This window comes from Brachyistius frenatus, unplaced genomic scaffold, assembly GCF_029030835.1.
Source record: "Brachyistius frenatus isolate BFR_SWC_R1_liver_20210118 unplaced genomic scaffold, ASM2903083v1 Contig_626, whole genome shotgun sequence".
NCBI classification, from domain to species: Eukaryota; Metazoa; Chordata; class Actinopteri; family Embiotocidae; genus Brachyistius; species Brachyistius frenatus.
Genome location: NW_027211225.1, coordinates 10,001 through 37,572, shown reverse-complemented (window position 1 = coordinate 37,572; position 27,572 = coordinate 10,001). Strand labels below are relative to the sequence as shown.

Below are 27,572 nucleotides of genomic sequence, written 5' to 3'. Positions count from 1 at the left end.
GGTGGCGGTAATGCACCTGGAATCTGTTGCTAACAGCCATTAAACAACAAAAAGAACACCTGACTACGAAGCTCCAGAAGTCTCTGAAAGATGCTTCAGTTCAAACAGACATCAGAGTGGAACTTCAGAAAATAAACAAAGATTCAATTTTCACTGGAATATCAAATCATATATTTGTTTGAAATGTCCATTTCTTAGCAACATTACACTAAATTTAACCAAACTGCTGAAGTGCCTGTTGTCTCTTCACATACAAAGACTGGACTTTCTACACCCTCCACATCCAAACAGGTGAACGTGACCAGCAGAGCTCATTCAGCCTGATGAAGGTTTCCACTCTTCAACCTCCTGAGAAACAGCCGCCGGCGTTTCATTCTCTCTGAACAGAACCACCATCTTATTTACATCCAGAGCTTTGACCAGATGCAGGACATAAATAACTCATTCTAACTGTAAACTGAAAGAGGAGCTTGCTCTGAGGATTTCACTTCCACTCGTTATGATTCCTCCACAGCAAAAAGGTTCCGGGTTCAAATCCGGGTCTTTCTGTGGTGAGTTTGTTCTCCGTGTGCCTGCGTGGGTTCTCTCGGTTCTCCAGCTTCCTCCCACCATCCAGAAACATGCTATCAGGTTAACTGGTGGTTCTACAAATGTCCCTGAGTTGTGAATCAGAGCGTGAACGGTCTTTGTTTCCGTCTGTCTCTATGTCCTGTGATGGACTGGTGACCTGTCCAGGTGAACCCTGCCTTCACCCAATGTGAGCTGGGATAGGCTCCGCCCCCCGTGACCCTGTTCAGGATAAAGCGGGAAAAGATAATGGATGGATGGAAAGTTCAAAGGAACGACGCTTACACCTGGAAAAGGTCCTTCAGGCAGCAGAAGGTTTCAGAAGGTTTATTTCACCATTTCCAGCCAGCAAACTAGCAAACGACGGCGTCTACTGCCTCGGTAAAAAACAGAAACCTTCCCAGTGTCTGCTTGTTCCACACCTGCATACTCATATATGTAGATTAATCTGAGGAGCCAGAGCTGACCGGTGCCTTCAAAATAAAAGCATCAACAATTACTCAAATTAACTAAAAGTAGTAATGTTAATAACGAATTCAACAAAACAGCAAATGATTAAATAAATATGGGTTCAATTAGTGATTAAATTACTGATGGATGGGCATGAACTTGGAAATAGATGGCTGCTTTTATCTTGAAAAGCCTGCACAGACAGATATACAGGGAGCATCGTCCTGCTGTGGCCTGGGGAACCAAGTCATTCCATAGCTGATAATATCAGCTGTTAGCTAACTGAAGAGGAAACATAAAGACCAGCAGTTCCAGTCCGATCCCAGCAGGCCTGATGCCGTTCACCGACGTCCTCTGACACAGAATAAAAAAACAAGCTTTAATTAAATTGCCTCGTTAACAACAGAACAGAAGAACCTTCCACCTCTGATCATGTGCTGGGGTTTCACCTTGTTGAAAACAATTCCACATGTGAACGGCCCCTAAAGAAAAATAAGGAACACTTAGAGACAAAGAGAGAGAAGCTGGAAGCTGCTTCTGCTGCTCCCACGCAGTAACCTCGCCTGGTTCTTCTGGAAAGGTTTCAGAGTCAGTTATAACTGGCTGAGAAAAGACAGAACCCACTGGAGAGAGAGCACAAGTTGGATTGTGGGTAATCGCCTGGGTGACAAGTATTTTTCTGAGAGTTTGCGGTGTGTGTGTCTCCTACAATCTCATTTCTTATCACGATAAGAGAAATGAATCCATCTGGTCTTAATGACGCAGACTGTTTATTCTGAGCTAGAGTCTGGGTTTCATCAAGCTGCGTGTGCGTGTGTGGGGATGGGGTGGGAGTAAATGACTTTTCAGCTGTGGCCACAGAGTAACAAACATTATCAAGTAAAATAAAACAGTTTACAACTACTAAGTTTTAACAGTCAAAGTCACAGAGTAACAGCAGTCACAGTAACAACAGTCAGAGTAACAACAGTCACAGTAACAAAAGTCACAGTAACAACAGTCACAGTAACAAAAGTCCCAGAGTAACAACAGTCCCAGAGTAACAATAGTCACAGTAACAACAGTCAGAGTAACAACAGTCACAGTAACAACAGTCCCAGAGTAACAACAGTCACAGAGTAGCAACAGTCGGATTAACAACAGTCAGAGTAACAACAGTCACAGTAACAGCAGTCACAGTAACAAAAGTCACAGTAACAACAGTCACAGAGTACCAACAGTCACAGAGTAGCAACAATCACAGTAACAACATTCAGAGTAACAACAGTCACAGTAACAACAGTCACAGAGTAACAACAGTCACAGAGTAACAACAGTCACAGAGTAGCAACAGTCGGATTAACAACAGTCACAGTAACAACAGTCACAGTAACAGCAGTCCCACAGTAACAAAAGTCAAAGTAACAACAGTCACAGAGTAGCAACAGTCACAGTAACAACATTCAGAGTAACAACAGTCACAGTAACAACAGTCACAGAGTAAAAACAGCCACAGAGGAACAACGGTCACAGAGTAACAACAGTCACAGAGTAACAACAGTCACAGTAACAACAGTCACAGTAACAACAGTCACAGAGTAACAACAGTCACAGTAGTAACAACAGTCACAGTAACAACAGTCACAGTAACAACAGTCACAGTAACAACAGTCACAGTAACAACAGTCACAGAGTAACAACAGTCACAGTAACAACAGTCCCAGAGTAACAACAGTCACAGAGTAACAACAGTCACAGTAACAACAGTCACAGTAACAACAGTCACAGAGTAACAACAGTCACAGAGTAACAACAGTCACAGTAACAACAGTCACAGTAACAACAGTCACAGTAACAACAGTCACAGAGTAAAAACAGTCACAGTAACAACAGTCACAGAGTAACAACAGTCACAGTAACAACAGTCACAGTAACAACAGTCACAGTAACAACAGTCACAGTAACAACAGTCACAGTAACAACAGTCACAGTAACAACAGTCACAGTAACAACAGTCAGAGTCACAGTAACAACAGTCACAGTAACAACAGTCACAACAGTCAACAGTCAGTAACAACAGTCACAGTAACAACAGTCAACAGTCACAGTAACAACGGTCACAGTAACAACAGTCAGAGTAACAACAGTCACAGTAACAACAGTCACAGTAACAACAGTCACAGTAACAACAGTCACAGTAACAACAGTCACAGAGTAGAGTAACAACAGTCCCAAAATAACAACAGTCACAGTAACAACAGTTAGAGTAACAACAGTCACAGTAACAAAGGTCACAATAAAAACGGTCACAGTAACAACAGTCACAGAGTAACAACAGTCACAGTAACAACAGTCACAGAGTAACAACAGTCACAGTAACAACAGTCACAGAGTAACAACAGTCACAGAGTAACAACAGTCACAGTAACAAAGTAACAACAGTCACAGAGTAACAACAGTCACAGTAACAACAGTCACAGTAACAACAGTCAGTAACAACAGTCACAGTAACAACAGTCACAGAGTAACAACAGTCACAGAGTAACAACAGTCACAGAGTAACAACAGTCACAGAGTAACAACAGTCACAGTAACAGTCACAGAGTAACAACAGTCACAGAGTAACAACAGTCACAGAGTAACAACAGTCACAGAGTAACAACAGTCACAGTAACAACAGTCACAGTAACAGCAGTCCCAGAGTAACAACAGTCACAGTAACAACAGTCACAGAACAGTCACAGTAACAACAGTCACAGTAACAACAGTCACAGTCACAGTAACAACAGTCAACAGTCACAGAGTAACAACAGTCACAGAGTAACAACAGTAACACAGAGTAACAACAGTCACAGTAACAACAGTCACAGAGTAACAGTAACAACAGTCACAGTAACAACAGTCACAGAGTAACAACAGTCACAGTAACAACAGTCACAGTAACAACAGTCACAGTAACAACAGTCACAGAGTAACAACAGTCACAGAGTAGCAACAGTCACAGAGTAACAACAGTCACAGTAACAACAGTCACAGTAACAACAGTCACAGTAACAACAGTCACAGAGTAACAACAGTCACAGAGTAGCAACAGTCACAGTAACAACATTCAGAGTAACAACAGTCACAGTAACAACAGTCACAGTAACAACAGTCACAGTAACAACAGTCCCAGAGTAACAACAGTCACAGAGTAACAACAGTCACAGTAACAACAGTCACAGTAACAACAGTCACAGTAACAACAGTCACAGAGTAACAACAGTCACAGTAGCAACAGTCACAGTAACAGCAGTCCCAGAGTAACAACAGTCACAGAGTAAAAACAGCCACAGAGTAACAACGGTCATAGAGTAACAACAGTCACAGTAACAACAGTCACAGAGTAACAACAGTCACAGTAACAACAGTCACAGAGTAACAACAGTCACAGTAACAGCAGTCCCAGAGTAACAACAGTCACAGTAACAACAGTCACAGAGTAACAACAGTCACAGAGTAACAACAGTCACAGAGTAACAACAGTCACAGTAACAACAGTCACAGAGTAACAACAGTCACAGAGTAGCAACAGTCACAGTAACAACAGTCAGAGTAACAACACTCACAGTAACAGCAGTCAGAGTAAAAACAGTCACAGTAACAGCAGTCACAGTAACAACAGTCATAGTAACAACATTCAGAGTAACAACAGTCACAGTAACAACAGTCACAGTAACAACGGTCACAGTAACAACAGTCACAGTAACAACAGTCACGGTAACAACAGTCACGGTAACAACAGTCACGGTAACAACAGTCCCAGAGTAACAACAGTCAGAGTAACAACAGTTACAGCAACAACGGTCACAGTAACAACAGTCCCACAGTAACAACAGTCACAGTAACAACAGTCCCAGAGTAACAACAGCCCCAGAGTAACAGCAGTCAGAGTAACATCAGTCACAGTAACAACGATTACAGTAACAACAGTCACAGAGTAACAGCAGAAAACACATCTAGTCTGATGATGATGATGATGGCAGAAAGGTGAAATCATGTGAATTTAATAAGTACATGTGAAACTTGATTCAAATGCAGAAAAGTCTTGTGAAGCCAAACTCCAGCAGACCTAAATTCTGTCAGTATCGGTCAGTCGCTGCTCTCCCTCCTCTCTCACATTAAGTCCAAGTCTTTGTGCCTGTTCTGGGACTGTGACTGGCATGCTGGGAGATGGAAATCAAACCGCCTCCTCCACCGGCCTGGAGACTCTGAGACCTCATTTCTGACTCCTTCACGCTTCTCGCTCTCACTTTCTTTGCTGCCGTGTCGCTCCCAGCTCGCTTTCTCCTCCATTCCTCTGATCCGTCCCTGGGCTTTCTCCTCTCCTCTCCTCTCCTCTCCTCTCCTCTCCTCTCCTCTCCTCTCCTCTCCTCTCCTCTCCTCTCCTCTCCTCTCCTCTCCTCTCCTCTCCTCTCCTCCTAGCAGGAGGCCTGTCCTGCTTCAACCCCTGCTGCTCTCTATTCATCTCTTCGTCTAGCTGCCTCTCATTTCCTTTCATCGTCCTCCTCCACCAAATCTCATGCATTACTCTTTCTCCACTCAACTTTTCCTCCATGCTGCACACACTCCTCTGCTCCATTCACCCCCCCCCCCACACACACACACACACACACACAGCCCTCCTCCGATGCCTCTGCAGCGCTCATGTCGTGAACATCTGAGCCCTTTGTTGTCATCTCACCTGTTGGAGGGGAGATGAATAATAATCCACTCGGCTTCCTTTGCATAGATTCCACAACTTGACACACCACTTTTCAGAGTCAGATAAGGGAGACGCTGCCCTATGGGAATCGGAGGGAAAGTAGAGCAGAGGCTCTAAATGGGAAGAGATGCGAGAGAGCAGAATGAGGCTGACATCCAGGAACACAGAGCTCAGAGGACTGAGAGCAGGAGGGAATTAAACAAGAATGTGATCCTGGAGGCCTGCCATGCTGCTCACAGCTCCCTCTGCCCTGCTCAACGGCACTTCTGCAGGGTGGACTACTGTGACACTCTTTTCTCAGTTCTTCCAAGAAATAAATATACAGATTAAAGAACCAGGAGCAACATGTGACATAGCATTATTCATCTAATACTGGAATTACACTCCTGCAAGTTCCACGAATGCGAGCGTGCATACTCAGGGCGCCTGGTGTGGTTTGGATGTTACTTTTGACTCTTTTATGTCTGTTTGTGGCTCCAACCTCCAACAGCTGATTTAGAGCTTTTAGTGGGAAGTAGCTGCACACATGCAAAAATTGAAAGAATAATGTTCCTCAACGTAAAACTACAAAGAATTAGTGGATTTCATCGTCTACGGTTCATAATATTATTAAAAGATTCAGAGAATCTGGAGAAATCTCTGAACACAAGGGACAAGGATGGAAACCAATATTGGATGGTGGTGATCTTCGGGCCCTCAGGCAGCACTGCATTAAAAACACTATTCTGGAGTGGAAATCACTGCATGGGCTCAGGAACACTTGTAAAAACCATCGTCTGTGAGCACAGTTCATCGCTGCGTCCACAAATGATGTTAAAACTCTCCAAAGAAGAAACCAGATAGAAACATGATCCAGAAACACCGCCGCCTTCTCTGGACCGAGATCATTGAAGATGGACTGAGGTGAAGTGGACAACTGTCCTGAGGTCTGATGGATCACAATCTGAGATTCTGTTTGGAAATCATGGACGCTGCATCCTCCAGGTTAAAGAGGAGAGGGACCATACAGCTTGTTATCAGCTCAGTTCTAAAGCCAGCATCTGTGATGGTACAGGGATGCATTAGTGCACATGGCATGGGCAGCTTGAACATCTGGAAGGAAGCATTAATGCTGAATGATATATTCAGGTTTTGGAGCAACATATGCTGCCATCCAGACAACGTCTCTTTCAGGGAAGGTCTTGTTTATTTCAGCAGAACAACGTCCAACCACATTCTGCATGTATTCCAACAGCATTGTTCTCTAGTAGAAGAGTCCGCTGATAAACTGGCCTCCTGCAGTCCAGACCTGTCAATCATTGAAAACATCTGGAGCATCAGGACATGAACAATACAACAAAGGAGACCCTGAACTGTTGAGCAGCTGGAATCCTCTATCAGGCCAGAATGGGACCACATTTCACTTTCAAAACTCCTGAAACTGGTCTCCTCAGTTCCCAAAGGTTTCCAGAGATCTGAAGAACTGTAGCAAACACTGACATCTTTATTTTCACGTGATTAAACCTGTAAATTCTCAGGTAAAAAACAGCCTGAGTTGCAACTCTGAAAAAAATGATGTAACAGAAATAAAGCACAAAAATGTTGCATCCACTTAAATCCCAGTTGTACAAGGGGACCTCTTCAGTGCATGTGTTTTACTACCAGATACAGATAGAGCCGGGTCCCAGTGGACCTCCAGAACACGAACACAGACTCTGGTGCAGATCTGTGAGTCTCTATCTTTGACATCTCTTATCTTTTCCACCCGGATAAGATCTTCTGTATTTACATGTACACATCCAGATGTGGGATGACATCATGGCAGCAGCACATATCACCACTGAGGCTTTTAAATGCACAAGAGTGAGAAATGTTGTAAATTTGAGTGTAAGCCCTCTCAGTCCCAGAAACAGAACCGTTGAGGACTGAGGATGTATGAGGTGGCAGCGCTCTGCCAACAGGAACTGATTCTGAACAGGGATAAAACCAGCCGCCCCGAGGGGAGAGCTGTCTGCAATCAGGCTCTGAATAAATTCTGAATCCACTCAAGCACAAATTCTGCCCCGAGTCTGCTTCCCTATTTTGCACGAGACTGCATTTTAAAAAAGGAAAAAAAAACAATAATAAAAGCAATTAATTCAGAGGGAGATCAGCGAGGGAACATCCCCGGGATGTATCTGCTCCATCATGACTCCACAATGCTTTCAACCAATCAGCCAAGAGTGCGGGCTACAGGATCAACCCTGAATGTAATTATGTTCTGCTGAGGTACAAAGGGCTGTCTGGTGGTTTCTGACTCCAGCTGAACAGAACCGATGAGACCCGAACAAATGTTCCACCTCGCTGCACTAAGAGGAGTTTGGACTGAGAGGAACCATGTAGCAGCAGGCAGACGGTTTAATACCTGTACAGGTGAGCTGCAGCAGGGCGGGTCCCTGTGAGAGATGTCCCGCCCACTGGTTCGACTGGGCTGCACCGGTGCATGCAGGTGTTCGGGAGACGGGTCTGTCCTGTGTAACAGCAGCTGCAGCAGCAGAGTGCAGTACAATATCAGCTCCGCAGATCAAAGTCATTCAGAGGAAGTCATGCGTAACCACAACAACACTGCCAATACAAACTGCTTTTACTGCTTCAAAAAAATCTCAAGAGTTTAGCACGTAACCGCAGAATCTGTTTACACCTCCCAGGGGATTTTGGGAACTGTGGATCCAAAACTTCAAACAGCAAGGAAAACACTGATTATAGGAGTAAAAACATCTGTAGACACTATGAACTCCTTTTTAATTTTCAAAACAGCTACAAACAACCCATAATTCTCTCTGCGGAAGACTGATAAAACCTGATATAAAACACAGACTGGATATAAAACTACAGTCTGGATATAAAACTACAGACTAGATATAAAACTACAGTCTGGATATAAAACACAGACTGGATATAAAACTACAGACTGGATATAAAACACAGACTGGATATAAAACTACAGACTAGATATAAAACTACAGTCTGGATATAAAACACAGACTGGATATAAAACTACAGACTGGATATAAAACACAGACTGGATATAAAACACAGACTGGATATAAAACTACAGACTAGATATAAAACTACAGTCTGGATATAAAACACAGACTGGATATAAAACTACAGACTGGATATAAAACACAGGCTGGATATAAAACACAGACTGGATATAAAACTACAGTCTGGATATAAAACTACAGTCTGGATATAAAACTACAGACTGGATATAAAACTACAGACTGGATATAAAACACAGGCTGGATATAAAACTACAGTCTGGATATAAAACACAGTCTGGATATAAAACTACAGACTGGATATAAAACTACAGACTGGATATAAAACTACAGACAGGATATAAGACTACAGACTGGATATAAAACTACAGACTGGATATAAAACTACAGACTGGATATAAAACACAGACTGGATATAAAACACAAACTGGATATAAAACTACAGACTGGATATAAAACGTATGTGTGTGTGTGTGTGTGTGTGTGTGTGTGTGTGTGTGTGTGTGTGTGTGTGTGTGTGTGTGTGTGTGTGTGTGTGTGTGTGTGTGTGTGTGTGTGTGTGTGTGTGTGTGTGTGTGTGTGTGGTACTCACAGCCTCGGTGTGGACGGGGTGGACAGCGAAGAGGAGTGCTGTGATGAAGGCCAGGCGTGGTTGTTGGAACACGCAGCGTTCACATGTGTTCATCAGCAGGCAGGTGACGGCGCAGTGAAGACACACGTTGACCATGTGGAAATACAGAGGAGTCATACCGCCCAGCAGGAGGTTCAACCTGAGGAGCAGAGAGGACAGGTGAGGAGGAGGAACATGAGACTGAAAGGGAGAGAGGACAGGTGAGGAGGTTGAACCTGATCTAAAACAACCATCTGGACGTGGCCGTGGGTTTACTGTGAAACCTCTAAAGTAAATAAAATTCCACATTTCCAGGATGAACTGATTGTTTTATAATCCTCAACAGAATCTCTGGATTTCAGATGAAAAGAGACCGACTGCTCTGAGAGAACATCGGATCCTCGACACCAAATCACATCCTGCTCAACACGTCCACAGCTAATCCCTCAATGACCACTCACAGGATGATACACACTTTTCACACAGGTTATCATAATTAGTCACACACAGACACACACACACACACACACACACACACACACACACACACACACACACACACACACACACACACACACACACACACACACACACACACACACACACACACACACACACACACACACACACACACACACACACACACACACACACACACACACACACACACACACACACACACACACACACACACACACACACACACACACACACACACACACACACACACACACACACACACACACACCCAGCAGAAGATCAACCACCTGAGACAACAGGAAGCTGAGAAAACTGAGTCAACGGGATGTTTCACTGTCATTAGTTGGAATATTGGAAACAATAACATCTTATCAACGTCTCCCAGGTCTCTACAGTTGCTTCTTTCTCCACGTTATCTTTAGTGGTGTACTTGATGATATGTAATAACTAACATACCGTGTGGATGGAATGTCTGCAGATCAGCTGCTTCATCAAACCTCCTCCACCCGATCACAGCAGGTCCACACGCTCACATTAACACCACATTTATTTCATTGAGCTTTCGTCCTCGTTCTCTCTGACGGCCGTCGTCTGGGTCCGTGTGTGTCAGGTACGTTGGCAGCCAGTTTTTGTCTGGTCGGGTCTGAAAGATGTTTGCCAGGTCTGAGTTCACAGAACGGGCCGCAGAACCAGTCATTACCAACTCATTCAGGGCACAGCTTTGTTTCAGAGGCTCTTAGTCAGTCAGGAAATCTTGCAATCGCAATAATTAACGCAAATTCAAGAAAACTGGAAAGTTTGCCATTTTATTAAATTCTGCAAAAAACATCATCAGAATCTGTGCTGAAAGTATTAACAACTTCAAATAAATCTTTTAAAACAAAACTGTCTTTATGAACAACAATAACTCCTCATTTAATCAGAAAGTCTCTGCTCCTGTTTTCATTACCAAATAAAACTGTTCACTGGAACAAGAGGAGAAACAGGAAGTGAAACGTGGTCTTCACTTTAAAATGATCTGATTAAATGTTTATGATCAAAGGAAGTGATTCCATATTCATAGTCTTCACTTCACCGCTGGTTGTCGAGGTGGTGTCCCGCTAACAACGTGGGCTTCATTAACAACTGGAATACTTTCTGGGGGAAACCTGGTCTGATCCGGAGAGACGGCATCCATCCTACTTTGGATGGTGCAGCTCTTCTTTCTAGAAACATGGCCGTGTCTCTTAACAGCCCTAAAACCTGACATCCAGGGTTGAGGCCAGGACGCAGAGCTGCAGTCTTACAGCTCCTCTGCAGCTTCTTTAGAGCTGTCACTCACCCAAAACCTTCAACATCCTGTAGAGGTTGTGTCTGTACCCAGACCACCGATATTTAAACAACTCAAGAAAAGATCTGTCAATAAAAATGTAATAAAAATGGATCCTACCAAATTAATGGATCAAAGAAATCTGACAATTAAAAGCGGACTATTAAATATCAGATCTCTCTGGTCTAAATCTCTGTTAGTAAATGACTTGATAACTGATCATCAGATTGATTTACTCTGTCTCACAGAGACCTGGCTGCAACAGGAAGAATATGGTAGGATTAATGAAGCAACTCCTCCCAGTCATATTAATTATCATATTCCTAGAGATTCAGGAGGAGGAGGAGGAGGAGGAGGAGGAGGAGTGGCAGCAATCTTCCACTCAAGTTGATCAATTAATCCAAAGCCTAAACTTAGTTCTAAATCATTTGAGAGTCTGACTCTTAGTCTTTCACCCAAACTGGAAAGCAGAGAAACGGATTGTATTGTTGTTGTTTATCTCCCACCTGGTCCTTATTCAGAGTTTCTAACTGAATTCTGACTTTTGATCAGATTTAGTGCTGAGTTCAGATAAAGTGATGATAGTGGGAGACTTTAACATTCATGTTGACGTGGACAACGACAGCCTCAGTTCTACTTTCAGCTCATTATTAGATTCTATAGGCTTTTCTCAGGATGTAAATAAACCCCGTCACCGTGGTAACCACACCCTCCATCTGGTTCTGTCGTATGGGATGGAAACTGAAAATGTAATAGTATTTCCTCCAAACCCTGTTTTGTCGGACCACTTCTTATCAACATCTGAAGTTACATTAATGGACGACACAGCATGTGGGAATAAATCCCACTACAGTAGATGTCTGTCAGATGATGCCGTGGCCAAGTTTAAGGAAGCAGTTACATGTTTATCCTCTTCGATGCCGTGTGTTAAAGCAGTGGAAGACATCTATGTTGATCTTAGTCCCACACAAGTGGATCATCTGGTAGAAAACACTGCAGTATCTCTGCTACAACTCTGGATGATGTCGCCCCTCTGAAGAAGAGAGTCATGAACCAGAGGAAGTTGTCTCCATGGTACAACTCAGAACTACGCTCTGCTAGGCAGCGACTAGAAAGATGGAAAGGAAATGGAGTTCCACTAATTTAGAAGAATTTCACCTGTCTGGAAGGATAGTCTAATATTATATAAGAAAGCTCTTCGTAAGGCCAGAACTTTATATTATTCATCATTAATAGAGGACAACAAGAACAACCCCAGGTTTCTTTTCATCACTGTAGCAGGTTGACAAAGAGTCCCAGTTCTGTTGAGCCCTCTATTCCTTCAGCTCTCAGCAGTAATGACTTCATTAACTTCTTTACTAATAAAATTCTTACTATCAGGGAGAGAATCGGGCCGACCCTTCCTGACACCATCACTGATGTGATGTTAAGTACAGCAGCCCTGAAAGCAACTGTAGGACCAGATGTAAACTTGGAACATTTCTCTCCTGTTGATCTCTCTGAGTTAACTAGAATTATTTCTTCATCTGGATCCTCTAGCTGTCTGTTAGATCTCATCCCAACTAAACTTTTGAAGGAAGTCTTCCCTTTAATTAATACTTCCATATTAGATCAGATCAACCTATCTATTGTAACCGGCTATGTACCGCAGGCTTTTAAAGTGGCTGTAATTAAACCTTTACTTAAAAAGCCGACTCTTGATCAGCTGTTTTAGGAAACTACAGACCAATTTACAACCTGACGTTTATTTCTAAAATCCTTGAAAAAGTTGTTTCAAATCAACTTTGTGATCATTTACAAAGGAATGATCTGTTTGAAGATTTTCAGTCTTTAGAGTTCATCATAGCACAGAAACAGCTCTGGTGAAAGTTACTAACGACCTTTTATTAGCCTCAGATAATGGACTCGTCTCTGTACTTGTTCTTCTGGACCTCAGTGCTGCTTTTGATATGATTGATCATACGATCTTATTACAGAGATTAGAAGACGTTACGAGGATTAAAGGAACTGCATCAGACTGGTTCAAATCCTACTTATCAGATAGATTCCAGTTTGTTCATGTAAACAATGAGTCTTCCAGACAAACAAGAGTTAGTTATGGAGTTCCACAAGGCTCAGTGTTAGACCCAATACTTTTTACTTTGTACATGCTTCCATTAGGAGATGTCATCAGGAAGCACTGCATCAACTTCCATTGTTATGCAGATGACACTCAGCTATATCTTTCTATAAAACCAGATGAAACTAATCAGTTAGTAAAACTTGAAGCCTGTCTAAAAGACATAAAGGCCTCGATGACCAAAAACTTCCTGCTTCTAAATTCAGACAAAACAGAAGTTCTTGTACTTGGTGCTAAACACCTCAGAAACTCTTTCTGTAATCACTTAGTTACTCTAGATGACGTTGTCTTGGCCTCCAGCAAAACTGTGAGGAACCTTGGAGTCATCTTTGATGAGGATTTGTCCTTTAGACACCATATAAAGCAAATTTCCAGAACTGCCTTCTTCCATCTACGTAATATTAATAAAATCAGGAAAATCCTTCCTCAGCGTGACGCAGAAAAACTCATTCATGTGTTTGTTATTTCTAGACTAGATTATTGTAATTCCTTGTTGTTAGGATGTCCAAATTACTCATTAAAAACCTGCAGCTGATCCAAAATGCTGCAGCAAGAGTACTGACGGGATTTAACAAGAGAGATCATATTTCTCCAGTTTTATCTTCTCTTCACTGGCTTCCTGTGAAATCAAGAACAGAATTTAAAATTCTCTTGATGACTTACAAAGCTCTACATGACCAGGCTCCATCATATCTTAGAGATCTTATAGAACCATATAATCCTAGCAGAGCACTCCTCTCTCAGTACGCTGGTCTACTTGTGGTTCCTAGAGTTTCCAGAAGTAGAATGGGAGGCGGAGCTTCAGTTTTCAGGCTCCTCCCCTGTGGAACCAGCTCCCAGTTTGTGTTGGAGGGGCAGAAACCCTCTCTAGCTTTAAGATTAGACTCAAAACGTTCCTTCTTGATAAAGCCTATAGTTAGGGCTGGCTCAGGTAGACCTGAACCAACCCTTAGTTATGCTGTTATAGGCCGAGGCTGCTGGAGGACCTCGTTACATGCTGAGCTTCTTTTCTTTCCTCCTACTCTTTAACTGACTCATACCTCACCATCTTTTTCTCTCCCATAGTTTCTTATTATTATCTGTTGTCTCCATTCAGTTCCTTCACTCGTGTAGTTTCTGTTCTTTCTTTTCCAGATGTCCCGTCATGGAGCTGCATGTCTCTGCTCTGTGATTGTCGTCTCCACCAACAGTTCTTCTCTTCTATCTCTATGCTGTCCTTTTCTCTCTCTGCTCTCCTCTCACCCCAACCGGTCGAGGCAGATGGCCGCCCACCTCTGAGCCTGGTTCTGATAACAGATGCTCCGCCCACCTCTGATCCTGGTTCTGTTAACAGATGCTCCGCCCACCTCTGATCCTGGATCTGTTAACAGATGCTCCGCCCACCACTGATCCTGGTTCTGTTAACAGATGCTCCGCCCACCTCTGAGTCTGGTTCTGTTAACAGATGCTCCGCCCACCTCTGATCCTGGTTCTGTTAACAGATGCTCCGCCCACCTCTGAGCCTGGTTCTGTTAACAGATGCTCCGCCCACCTCTGAGCCTGGTTCTGTTAACAGATGCTCCGCCCACCTCTGATCCTGGTTCTGTTAACAGATGCTCCGTCCACCTCTGATCCTGATTCTGTCGGAGGTTTCTTCCTGTTAAAGGGAGTTTTTCTTCCCTCTGTTGGAGGTTTTTCTCCCTTAAAGAGTTTTTCCTCCTAGCTTATGTGGGAATTGTTGAATTGTTGAATTGTTGGTTTCTCTGTATAATATTATAAAGTTCTGCTGTAACGACTTTAATGTGTTAAGTGCCATGAAATAACCTGTGTTGTGATTTGGCGCTATACAAATAAATTGAATTGAATTGAATATTACTGGATGTTAAATGAGTTTTCTCCACACGTCCAGTTGTCAGAGACGTCTCTTTGTTTGTTTCATCCAGCAGGTCTATGTGTTGAATGAACATGAATTAAACAGCATCTAAAGCTCTTATTTTGACAGCTGATGTCGTCCTTGTTTCTATATTCCAGTCACAGACGCTCTGTTCTGGAAACATACGCAGCTTTTAGGACCTTTTATCTCCACGGTTCTCTAAGTTCAATAAATACATAAAAAAGATTACAACTAAAATATTTCTGTGATGTGCAGCAGGATTATTATCACAGGACGTGATTACAGATTTATTAATTTATCAGGTTTAAAATTCCTGCAATTTTACGCAAATTAAATCAACATTTTAGAGAAAATCTGTCGCAAAATTAAACATTTTTGATCACAATAAAAAATAAAAAAAAACTGCCATATCCCGGAGGGACTCATTAATGATCCCAAAGGTTCCACAAATATCAAACATGTCAGGTGACACAGAAACATTCATATGTGCATGTTAAAAACATCCCATCTCAGCCTCAGTTCAGAGCAGCAGATTATTTCTGTCTTAAAGCTACTGAAGAGGAGAACCGGGCAAACCTGACGGGTTAATGATTGTTAATATGCGAAGTGCACCTCTGAGGACCAGAACCAAGCAACAGCTGACCAGAACAAGGGTGCACATCTGAACTCCTTATCTCTGATTCTCATTAGTTCTAATGGGCTCCTGGTCCGATCCGCTCTGAGATGAAGGAGACTCTCACTCTATTCATAATTCAACGAGGGCTGATGAAACCTGCAGAAGGAGCATTAACCCTCTCCATTATCTCAGCCGACCTCAGAGATGATACTCTGGTGCTGAGACGAGCGGGGGAAGCAGGAGAACCGGCCCAGGCCTGACTCATCCACTCGGTGAATGTAAATTTCTCCTTTCATGTATTTAGATGATGTTCTGATCCACAGAGACTTCCAATGAGGGCGCCGGTCCTGCAGCAGCAGCAGCAGCAGGCCGATGGACCCATCCTGATGGTTCTGGAGGAGCATGACTCTCTAACACAACAACAGCAGCCCGATGCGTGATGGAGGCTGATGCACTGTATGTAGGGATCACTGTGGAGCCATCTTTACCGTAACACGTGCTTTCTCTTACATCAAACCATAAACTGCACTAAAAACTACAAACCCCCATCAGCTGCAGCTTCAGGGGACTAACGTCTGCAGAATGTAGACTGGAAACGTCTCAACATGAAGTTGAACAGCCTTTTAAAGAAAACTGTTCATGAACCACAGTCTGCTCCAGGAGGTAATTCAGGAGGCTCAGTCCTAATTTAACTTTTGTTGGATTCAGAGACACGAATTTGGAATGAACAATGAAAAGGTTTGGGAGGTTTGCACTTCCTCTTCTACAGCTGAAATTCAACTCAACATCCGAGGTGAGTTAACATGTGATGTACAGTATATCCAGGAGTGCCTTTCAAAAAAGGCCGGTTTGTTTAAATACTGACATTTTGGAGACACCTAGATACATAAAGTTAAAGCTTTTAAATGATAACAGGACTTGGCAATAAAATGCATTAATTTAGTTCATTTGAATTTAGATTTTTCACCAAATTGCCCTACATATAAATTTGAACTTCCTCTGTCGTGTTTCACTGCTTCTCTCCACTCATTAGACTCCACCCACTTTTTAAAACCTGATTAAACTATCATTTTACAATCGGACCAGTGCAGTTGAACGTCTCTGGGAGAGGCTTCTTTTATCTACTATGTTGTATTCATTAATAAATGACCCCTGGTGTGTGCTGGTCCTCTGTTATTGCTGCACAGCTGCTCCTTGTGTTTTTCTTCACAATATGGAAAAAGATAACAGCTTTTACTTGTGTTGGTGTTGCACATGTAGTTTCAATAAAGAAACTCATTTTGAATCGTGGTAAGAGATAAAGATTAATAACAGTTATTATACACAGGCACACAACACTGTAGGAAGGATGGTGGATGCTCAACACGTTAAATCGAACCAACACAACTGGAATGCTACTGGTTAGAATACCATCAATCTGTTGTGGATAATCTTAATGCCCAGAATATGATTCATCCACCACCGACTCTTTCCTATAGTGCTACCTCTGGATAAACGCATATTGATAAGTCCACGTTTGAGGGTTTGAGAGACATGAAACTTCTTATATATTGTGTGAAGTTGAGTTCTAATGGTGAAACTAAAGTAGCGCCACACAATTAAGAATTGTTGCGATCACGATCTCGATTTATGCATCTAAACAATCTCATTTTTAAATGCCAGATTTTTTTTTCAGCGCATTAGCTGCATTAAAACAAGCGCTCCTTCTCTCTCCCTCAACCAATAACAAAACAGCGTTACACCACGTGATGCAGCGCAGCAGAAACCGTCAGGATGGAAAATAAACCCAGAGGGAACAAATGAGAGACAGAAAGAAAGAAAACGTTCTGTCTCCTCGTTCAAAGGTTGTGTTTAATGAGAGAAGAGCAGAAACTGAACTGGACTGTTTTTCTGTTCCGTATCAGATTCATGAAGCTGCTGCATTGAAAACAGGAGCGTTCCCTTCCTGTTGTCTGAAGCTGACGAGCCGGTGTCGTGCCCGCCCGCTGAGAACTGCAGGCAGCTCACAGGACCGCGCTAAGCTACGAGGAAAACTACCGAACACTGTGATGATCTGACAAAGTAGTCCATCTACTGTTTAAAAATGATGTCATCTTCTCTGAGCCGGATCAGTGATCTGATTGCTGTCGGACTTGGATTTAAAGTGTCGTTATTGAGGGAGAAGGGCTGAACTGGTTGGAGCTGCCAGGTAATGCAGCACCTGTTACTTCAGCTCAGGTCATTATTAAAGGAACGAACCAGCTGGTTCAGCAGCCTTACTGATTTTTTTTTTAGTTTTCTTCCAGATCAGGTAAATATGTACACTAAACATATATATTAATAAAAAATCATGAGAGAATCGTGATCATTGTAAATTCTCATTTCATCCAGAATCGTGCAGCTGTAAACTAAAGTAGAGATAAAGCGGGTCTCAAAAATCCTAAACATCCAACACATTGTATGAGCACTTGGTCATGAGATTAGAATTAGAATAAAAATGTAGTTCCTCGGCGATTTGTGGAGAGATCACCTTTTTAAAGAAATTATAGAAATTGTAGAAAACACAGTGAGCTTCTGTGTTGGTGCAGAGAGGTTCCCTCCACCAGAGATGTGCTGGACCAGACACCATACAGATGTTAGATCAACCTCCTGAGATGTGCTGGACCAAACACCATACAGATGTTAGATCAACCTCCTGAGATGAGACTGTAAGCCGTCTTTGAATGTGGATATCATAATATCATCATCAGGCATTAGAGTTGTCTTTCACTGGTTTTAAAGCTGCAGTGAAGTGATGTCATTTTCTACCTCCTGAGTCCTCCACTGAGTCATTATGTCCATATTACTGATGATTATTTATCAAACATCTCACTGTGTAAATATTTTATAAAAGCACCAATAGTCATCCCTTTACCGATATCGAGGTGTTTGGTTAAAGATATCTTGATATTTTAGTCTGTCTGATCACCTACTTCCCACACAAGCTGAAAACTGACACATTCCAGGCCATCGATACTCAAATCATCAGATACTCAAATAATCAGACTCTCAAATCATCAGATACTCAAATCATCAAATACTCAAATCATCAGACTCTCAAATCATCAGATACTCAAATCATCAAATACTCAAATCATCAAATACTCAAATCATCACTCTCAAATCATCAGATATTCAAATACTCAAATCATTAGACTCTCAAATCATCAGATACCCAAATCATCAAATACTCAAATCATCAGATTCTCAAATCATCAGATGCTCAAATAATCAAATACTCAAATCATCAGATACTCAAATCATCAGATACTCAAATCATCAAATACTCAAATCAGACTCTCAAATTATCAGATACTCAAATCATCAAATACTCAAATCATCAGACTCTCAAATCATCAGATACTCAAATCATCAAATACTCAAATCATCAAATACTCAAATCATCACTCTCAAATCATCAGATATTCAAATACTCAAATCATTAGACTCTCAAATCATCAGATACCCAAATCATCAAATACTCAAATCATCAGATTCTCAAATCATCAGATGCTCAAATAATCAAATACTCAAATCATCAGATACTCAAATCATCAGATACTCAAATCATCAGATACTCAAATCATCAAATACTCAAATCAGACTCTCAAATTATCAGATACTCAAATCATCAAATACTCAAATCATCCGATTCTCAAATTATCAGATACTCAAATAATCAAATACTCAAATCATCAGATACTCAAATACTCAAATAATCAGATACTCAAATAATCAAATACTCAAATCATCAGATACTCAAATTGTCAAATACTTAAATCATTAGACTCTCAAATCATCAGATACCCAAATCATCAAATACTCAAATCATCAGATTCTCAAATCATCAGATGCTCAAATAATCAAATACTCAAATCATCAGATTCTCAAATCATCAGATACTCAAATCATCAAATACTCAAATCATCAGATTCTCAAATTATCAGATACTCAAATAACCAAATACTCAAATCATCAGATGCTCAAATAATCAAATACTCAAATCATCAGATACTCAAATCATCAGATACTCAAATCAGACTCTCAAATTATCAGATACTCAAATCATCAAATACTCAAATCATCAGATTCTCAAATTATCAGATACTCAAATAATCAAATACTCAAATCATCAGATACTCAAATCATCAGATACTCAAATCAGACTCTCAAATTATCAGATACTCAAATCATCAAATACTCAAATCATCAGATTCTCAAATAATCAGATACTCAAATCATCAAATACGCAAATCATCAGATACTCAAATCATCAAATACTCAAATCATCAGATTCTCAAATTATCAGATACTCAAATCATCAAATACTCAAATCATCAGACTCTCAAATCATCAAATACTCAAATAATCAGATTCTCAAATCATCAGATACTCAAATCATCAAAATTCTCAAATCAGACTCTCAAATCAGACTCTCAAATTATCAGATACTCAAATCATCAGATTCTCAAATCATCAGATACTCAAATCATCAGATACTCAAATCAGACTCTCAAATTATCAGATACTCAAATCATCAAATACTCAAATCATCAGATTCTCAAATTATCAGATACTCAAATACTCAAATCATCAGATACTCAAATCATCAGATACTCAAATCATCAAATACTCAAATCATCAGATCCTCAAATTATCAGATACTCAAATCATCAGACTCTCAAATCATCAAATACTCAAATAATCAGACTCTCAAATCATCAGATACTCAAATCATCAAATATTCAAATAATCAGACTCTCAAATCATCAGATACTCAAATCATCAGATACTCAAATCAGACTCTCAAATTATCAGATACTCAAATCATCAAATACTCAAATCATCAGATTCTCAAATTATCAGATACTCAAATACTCAAATCATCAGATACTCAAATCATCAGATTCTCAAATCATCAGATATTCAAATTATCAGATACTCAAATCATCAAATACTCAAATCATCAAATACTCAAATCAGACTCTCAAATTATCAGATACTCAAATCATCAAATACTCAAATCATCAGATACTCAAATCATCAGATTCTCAAATCATCAGATACTCAAATCATCAGACTCTCAAATTATCAGATACTTAAATACTCAAATCATCAGATACTCAAATCATCGAATACTCAAATCATCAGATTCTCAAATTATCAGATACTCAAATCATCAAATACTCAAATCATCAGACTCTCAAATCATCAAATACTCAAATAATCAGATTCTCAAATCATCAGATACTCAAATCATCAAATACTCAAATCAGACTCTCAAATCAGACTCTCAAATTATCAGATACTCAAATAATCAAATACTCAAATCATAAGATGCTCAAATAATCAAATACTCAAATCATCAGATACTCAAATCATCAGATACTCAAATCAGACTCTCAAATTATCAGATACTCAAATCATCAAATACTCAAATCATCAGATTCTCAAATTATCAGATACTCAAATAATCAAATACTCAAATCATCAGATACTCAAATCATCAGATACTCTCAGACTCTCAAATTATCAGATACTCAAATCATCAAATACTCAAATCATCAGATTCTCAAATAATCAGATACTCAAATCATCAAATACGCAAATCATCAGATACTCAAATCATCAAATACTCAAATCATCAGATTCTCAAATCAGATACTCAAATACTCAAATCATCAGATTCTCAAATCATCAAATCATCAAATACTCAAATCAGACTCTCAAATCATCTCAAATTATCAGATACTCAAATCATCAGATACTCAAATCATCAGATTCTCAAATTATCAGATACTCAAATCATCAAATACTCAAATCATCAAAATTATCAAATACATCAAATCATCAGATACTTAAATCATCAAATACTCAAATCAGATAAATTATCAAATCAAATCATCAGATTCTCAAATCATCAGATACTCAAATCATCAGATACTCAAATCATTATCAGATACTCAAATCATCAAATACTCAAATCATCAGATTCTCAAATTATCAGATACTCAAATCATCAGATACTCAAATCATCAGATACTCAAATCATCAGATATTCAAATCATCAGATATTCAAATCATCAGATACTCAAATCATCAGAATCATCAAATATTCAAATTATCAAATCATCAAATACTCAAATCATCAAATACTCAAATCAGACTCTCAAATTATCAGATACTCAAATCATCAAATACTCAAATCATCAGATACTCAAATCATCAGATTCTCAAATCATCAGATACTCAAATCATCAGACTCTCAAATTGTCAGATACTTAAATACTCAAATCATCAGATACTCAAATCATCGAATACTCAAATACTCAAATAATCAGATACTCAAATCATCAAATACTCAAATCATCAGATACTCAAATCATCAAATACTCAAATAATCAGATACACAAATCATCAAATACTCAAATCATCAAATACTCAAATAATCAGATACTCAAATCATCAAATACTCAAATCATCAGATTCTCAAATCATCAGATACTCAAATCATCAAATACTCAAATCATCAGATACTCAAATCATCAAACTCTCAGATCATCAGATCAGCTGACCATCAGATCATCAGATCAGCTGGTGGACGCCTCCCTCTGACATTTAGAGGTTCACGTCCTGCATGCAGACACAGATTCTCCAGTGTTGAAGTAACCATCGCTTACTTTTCTAAAACTAAAGGAGATGATTTTAATCAGAGAAAAATGTGTTTGATTTCTGATGGTAATTTTTCAGCTAATTTGTGGTGATATTATTATCCTGAAATGACATAAATACAATACTGACTGGAGCCTGTGATGAGATGTAAGTCAAGACGACCCGGTGACCAACTCAATCCAGCTAAAATCCAGCAGAAGCACCGAGAGGAAGAACAAACACATGCAACAAGTTGAGTCACTGTTTTCAATATTTCTGTCAGTTTCACCTCAGAACAAAAGAAACTCTTCAGCTGCAGATGGTTCATTCACAAATAAAACTCCAGAAACTTCAACTTTGAAGAGATTAAAGGACTATTTTCCTGCTTTAGGTTTTTCTGTATTATGATCCAAGAAGCTGCTTCTAAGTAACCTGTAAAATAATAGTGTACTGTCTGTCTTGGGATGTGTAGACACAGATGACTGTCCCAGCAGCAGTTAACATTCACAACCGGGGTCGTACAGATATGATGGAGCCAACAGCCATAACACGTGATGGAGAGGTGACGGAGGGGAAGAAGGACTTGAATAAAGGTGAAGTGGTTTCATGTTGAACAGATGGCGGAAGGTTCAAACAGTATGCAATGCTTCCCACACAGAGACTCACTGAGGTTTAACCATGAACCTCAGCAAGGCCTGCAGGTTTCACCACAATATTAAAGGCTGAGACGGCTCCGACACCACAGAGGAAGATGCTGAGAGAGTTCACCAACAGTCAGATGGGTTTCGGTTTTTCTCGGCGAATCAAAACACAGAGAGGAAGAGAGAAAATCAACTCACGACACCGAACCATCACCACAGACAGCAGATGTAAATCCGTCTTCCACATGTTTGTTCTATCACCAGAAGTCTGTCTTTAATAAATTAATCTTCTTGTACTTTTATTCGCCTCACCGTAACAAGTGTCACGTTATATTCACTTCACCTGTCCCTCAGTGCTCCGCTCCACCTGTGTGTAGCGGAGAGCTAAACTCCGCCTCTCATTAACCACGCAGAGATCAGAGGAGAGAAGTGACAGCAGCAGCGTGATGACTTCCTGTCCTTTCCTCTGATAGGTTCTGCTGTGCTTCAGAGACTCGATGACCCAGAGGAAGGTTGGGAGACAACTAAAAATAGGTCGCTAATTATTCTGGAGAACATTTCATCAGCAGTGAACACTGACGGTAACTTACGTTACGAATCCCTTCAATGTGAAAACAGGCTGAATAAAACACTGCAGGCAGGAAGGATGGAGGCGTAACAACAGAGGGAAGACGTAAGAAGAAGAAGAAATGTCCCGTCTGGAAACACGACGACACATCGCTCACTGCATCCTCAAACTTCAGCTCACCACTTCGTTTGATTTTTATAAACTATTTGAGAAATAAATCTCAGATGGTCTGAGTCTGCTTCTCTCCGTCCACAGCAGCATCATCCATCACTCTCACACCCTTCATCTTCCTCATCTCTTATTTCTTACTCTTTATCTCCTGCCTCTTTCATTAACGGCCGTCTCCCCCTCCTCCTCTTCCTCTTCCTCCTCCGCTTCTCTTCTACCAGAAGTGCATCTGTCACCACGTCTTCCATCCCCGTCCTGTGTCATCTTGTCCTTGTGTTTCTATCTTAGTCACATGACCTCTTTCTCCTGCGTTCTCACCACAATGACTGCTCAGATCTCAGTGCACATCAGGCTATAAAAGGAGCCTGGAGGCTGGTGTGTGTGTGTGTGTGTGTGTGTGTGTGTGTGTGTGTGTGTGTGTGTGTGTGTGTGTGTGTGTGTGTGTGTGTGTGTGTGTGTGTGTGTGTGTGTGTGTGTGTGTGTGTGTGAACATCAGACTGGGTATAAAACACAGACTGGATATAAACCTACAGACTGGATATAAAACTACAGACTGGATATAAAACTACAGACTGGATATAAAACACAGACTGGATATAAAACCATAGACTGGATATAAAACTACAGACTGGATATAAAACTACAGATTGGATATAAAACTACAGACTGGATATAAAACTACAGACTGGATATAAACCTACAGACTGGATATAAAACACAGACTGGATATAAAACCATAGACTGGATATAAAACTACAGATTGGATATAAAACTACAGACTGGATATAAAACACAGACTGGATATAAAACTACAGACTGGATATAAAACACAGACTGGATATAAAACTACAGACTGGATATAAACCTACAGACTGGATATAAAACACAGACTGGATATAAAACTACAGACTGGATATAAAACTACAGTCTGGATATAAAACCACAGACTGGATATAAAACAAATACTGGATATAAAACTACAGACTGGATATAAAACTACAGACTGGATATAAAACTACAGACTGGATATAAACCACAGACTGGATATAAAACATATAAAACACAGACTGGATATAAAACCACAGACTGGATATAAAACTACAGACTGGATATAAAACACAGACTGCATATAAAACACAGACTGGATATAAAACTACAGACTGGATATAAAACACAGACTGGATATAAAACACAGACTGGATATAAAACTACAGACTGGATATAAAACTACAGACTGGATATAAAACCACAGACTGGATATAAAACACAGACTGGATATAAAACACAGACTGGATATAAAACCACAGACTGGATATAAAACTACAGTCTGGATATAAAACTACAGACTGGATATAAAACACAGACTGGATATAAAACTACAGACTGGATATAAAACCACAGACTGGATATAAAACACAGACTGGATATAAAACATAGACTGGATATAAAACCACAGACTGGATATAAAACACAGACTGGATATAAAACTACAGACTGGATATAAAACACAGACTGGATATAAAACACAGACTGGATATAAAACTACAGACTGGATATAAAACTACAGACTGGATATAAAACTACAGACTGGATATAAAACACAGACTGGATATAAAACTACAGACTGGATATAAAACTACAGACTGGATATAAACCACAGACTGGATATAAAACACAGACTGGATATAAAACACAGACTGGATATATAACCACAGACTGGATATAAAACTACAGACTGGATAGAAAACTACAGACTGGATATAAAACTACAGACTGGATATAAAACTACAGACAGAATATAGAACTACAGTCTGGATATAAAACACAGACTGGATATAAAACTACAGACTGGATATAAAACATAGACTGGATATAAAACTACAGACTGGATATAGAACTACAGTCTGGATATAAAACACAGACTGGATATAAAACTACAGACTGGATATAAAACTACAGTCTGGATATAAAACTACAGACTGGATATAAAACTACAGACTGGATATAAAACTACAGACTGGATATAAAACTACAGACTGGATATAAAACACAGACTGGATATAAAACTACAGACTGGATATAAAACAGACTGGATATAAAACTACAGACTGGATATAAAACTACAGACTGGATATAAAACTACAGACTGGATATAAAACTACAGACTGGATATAGAACTACAGTCTGGATATAAAAAACAGACTGGATATAAAACTACAGACTGGATATAAAACTACAGTCCGGTTATAAAACTACAGACTGGATATAAAATTACAGTCTGGATATAAAACTACAAACTGGATATAAAACACAGACTGGATATAAAACTACAGACTGGATATAAAACTACAGACTGGATATAAACCACAGACTGGATATAAAACACAGACTGGATATAAATCTACAGACTGGATATAAAACACAGACTGGATATAAAACCACAGACTGGATATAAAACTACATACTGGATATAAAACTACAGTCTGGATATAAAACTACAGACTGGATATAAAACTACAGTCTGGATATAAAACACAGACTGGATATAAAACTACAGACTGGATATAAACCACAGACTGGATATAAAACCACAGACTGGATATAAAACACAGACTGGATATAAAACACAGACTGGATATAAAACACAGACTGGATATAAAACTACAGACTGGATATAAAACTACAGACTGGATATAAAACACAGACTGGATATAAAACTACAGACTGGATATAAAACTGGACAAAACTACTGGATATAAAACTACAGACTGGATATAAAACTACAGACTGGATATAAAACACAGACTGGATATAAAACAGACTGGATATAGACTGGATATAAAACACAGACTGGATATAAAACTGGACTGGATATAAAACACAGACTGGATATAAAACTACAGACTGGATATAAAACTACAGACTGGATATAAAACTACAGACTGGATATAGACTGGATATAAAACACAGACTGGATATAAAACACAGACTGGATATATAACCACAGACTGGATATAAAACTACAGACTGGATATAAAACTACAGACTGGATATAAAACTACAGACTGGATATAAAACTACAGACAGGATATAGAACTACAGACTGGATATAAAACTACAGACTGGATATAAAATACAGACTGGATATAAAACTACAGACTGTATATAAAACACAGACTGGATATAAAACACAGACTGGATATAAAACTACAGACTGGATATAGAACTACAGTCTGGATATAAAACACAGACTGGATATAAAACACAGACTGGATATAAAACTACAGTCTGGATATAAAACTACAGACTGGATATAGAACTACAGTCTGGATATAAAACACAGACTGGATATAAAACTACAGACTGGATATAAAACCACAGACTGGATATAAAACTACAGACTGGATATAAAACACAGACTGGATATAAAACCACAGACTGGATATAAAACTACAGACTGGATATAAAACTACAGATTGGATATAAAACTACAGACTGGATATAAAACTACAGACTGGATATAAAACACAGACTGGATATAAAACTACAGACTGGATATATAACCACAGACTGGATATAAACCTACAGACTGGATATAAAACACAGACTGGATATAAAACCATTGACTGGATATAAAACTACAGATTGGATATAAAACTACAGATTGGATATAAAACTACAGACTGGATATAAAACACAGACTGGATATAAAACTACAGACTGGATATAAAACACAGACTGGATATAAACCTACAG

At 39.7% G+C, this 27,572-nt stretch overlaps 1 protein-coding gene across 1 annotated transcript in view; it reads right to left on the bottom strand.

The window, feature by feature from the left end:
• Positions 1–8,123: 8,123 nt before the first annotated feature.
• LOC138614938 (protein O-mannosyl-transferase TMTC1-like) overlaps positions 8,124–27,572 on the bottom strand; it is a gene marked incomplete at its 3' end in the record, with an annotated part of 26,386 nt that continues 6,937 nt past the window's right edge. The window contains exons 2-3 of the mRNA XM_069688549.1: positions 9,356–9,533; positions 8,124–8,243 (exon numbers count right to left, since the gene is read on the bottom strand). Coding sequence (XP_069544650.1) covers positions 8,124–8,243; positions 9,356–9,533 — 298 coding nt within the window. The remainder of the gene's footprint in view (positions 8,244–9,355; positions 9,534–27,572) is intronic.